This window comes from Nothoprocta perdicaria, unplaced genomic scaffold, assembly GCF_003342845.1.
Source record: "Nothoprocta perdicaria isolate Ctin4 unplaced genomic scaffold, notPer1 scaffold_1221, whole genome shotgun sequence".
NCBI classification, from domain to species: domain Eukaryota; kingdom Metazoa; phylum Chordata; class Aves; order Tinamiformes; family Tinamidae; genus Nothoprocta; species Nothoprocta perdicaria.
The window spans coordinates 3,580-5,099 of NW_020454341.1; the positions used below are offsets into that span (position 1 = coordinate 3,580).

Here is a 1,520-nt window from a genome sequence, read left to right on the forward strand (position 1 = left end):
AAAAAAAAAATGGAAAAAAATAGCTTGGCATGCATAATACTTCATATAATATCACATTACAGTTTAGATTGCATAACTAGCCATACAATTCCCCAGCCTGTCGCCACCTGATTATTTTTCTCGCTTTTCTTTTTAATTGCGAGTGCGGACTATCAATCGATTGCATAAATCCATCCCGTAAGACAGAGAAAAGCTGAGGTGTGTTTTTCTCAGCCTCGTCAGGAGACCCAAATACGTAGCAAACCCATCTGTTAAAACACCATGTGCAGATTTTTTTTTTTTTTTTCATTTGCATCCTGTATTTCAGTTGGTAGCTCGTTAGGGAAATAAAACGAAAACAAAGAAAACAAATCCTCGCAGCTCGGATTTCAGAGGGGCGAATTCATCTTCTCCAGCTGCCTTCACGTGGTTTCAAAAACCCGAAAGGACCGCGGGGCAGCCGCACATGCTTGGGGATGGATGGGGGAAATATCACGGCTGGCAACACTGCGATCGTGGGAGCGGCTCCGTGGAAGGCGCTGCCGGAGCCCCGCGGAGCGCGGGGCTCTGAGCCGGTAGGTGGAGCTGGGACATTTCTCCCCGGTCCCACCTGCAGCCCCTTCCCTTCTCCGGGCTCCGTTTCCCTGCCGAGGCCTTTACATTCGTCTCGTGCTCGGCCAGCTCTGCGGGGTGGGATGTAGCTACGGCTTCACCGCGAGGTCACGGAGACGAAAACTCTCCGTAACCCGAGGGGGATGAAGCTCCTGCGGGATGCGGCGTGCAGGGCCCAGGGATGGACCACTGCAAYGGGACTGCATTTTCTTTGGATGTGTGACCGGTAGAGACCCCGACGGAGCAGCTGTTGGCTCGTCGCGAGGGTCCTTGTAGTCCTGCTTTCTCTCCTTCTGCTGTCTTGTTTTTTGTTTGTTTGTTCGTTTAGAGTTACCCCAAAGTAAGTTTATTGCACGTTTAAAAAAGTCAAAAAGCAGAAACTCGAGAAATGTGTAATGGAAAAAAAAAAAAAAAAGTTCGGGGAGGAAGAGAGTACAGCTGAAAGCCGGGCGAGAGGGCGAATGAAAGCGGACCTGGAGCAGATGGGCGCTCAGACGAGTCCTGTCATCTGCGACCGTAGGAAGGGCAGCGAGGCAGCGGGGAAGGTGCCCAGGGGGTAGCTGACGGCGTTAGAAAAGCCCACCAAGGGGGGAGACATGTGAGGCAAGGCGAAGCCCAGGGCGCTCGCCGGTGAGTTCTCGTGGTAGAGGATGGGCACCCGCACTATCCTTTGGGCCGAGTGGGAGATGTTGGCCGCCTCCAGGTCGGCCGCCAGCTGTCTTTTCCACTTGTTGCGGCGGTTCTGGAACCAGATCTTCACCTGCGTCTCGGTGAGGTGCAGCGAGGCGGCGAGGCCGGCGCGCTCGGAGCTGCTCAGGTAGCGCTTCACGTCGAAGGTGGACTCGAGCTGGAAGACCTGGCTGCGGCTGAAGACGGTGCGCGTCTTCTTCTTGCGGCCGTGGGCGCGCTGCTCCGGCCCGCCGGGCTCC

General features: G+C 54.9%; 1 protein-coding gene across 1 annotated transcript; it reads right to left on the reverse strand.

Moving 5' to 3' along the window:
* Positions 1-1,081: 1,081 nt before the first annotated feature.
* Positions 1,082-1,510, reverse strand: LOC112960347 (homeobox protein HMX1; the record flags this gene model as incomplete). The annotated part of the gene is made up of 1 exon (XM_026054568.1): positions 1,082-1,510. A coding segment is annotated over one exon (429 nt), but the record flags the coding sequence as incomplete, so codon positions are not given.
* Between the last annotated feature and the right edge of the window lie 10 nt (positions 1,511-1,520).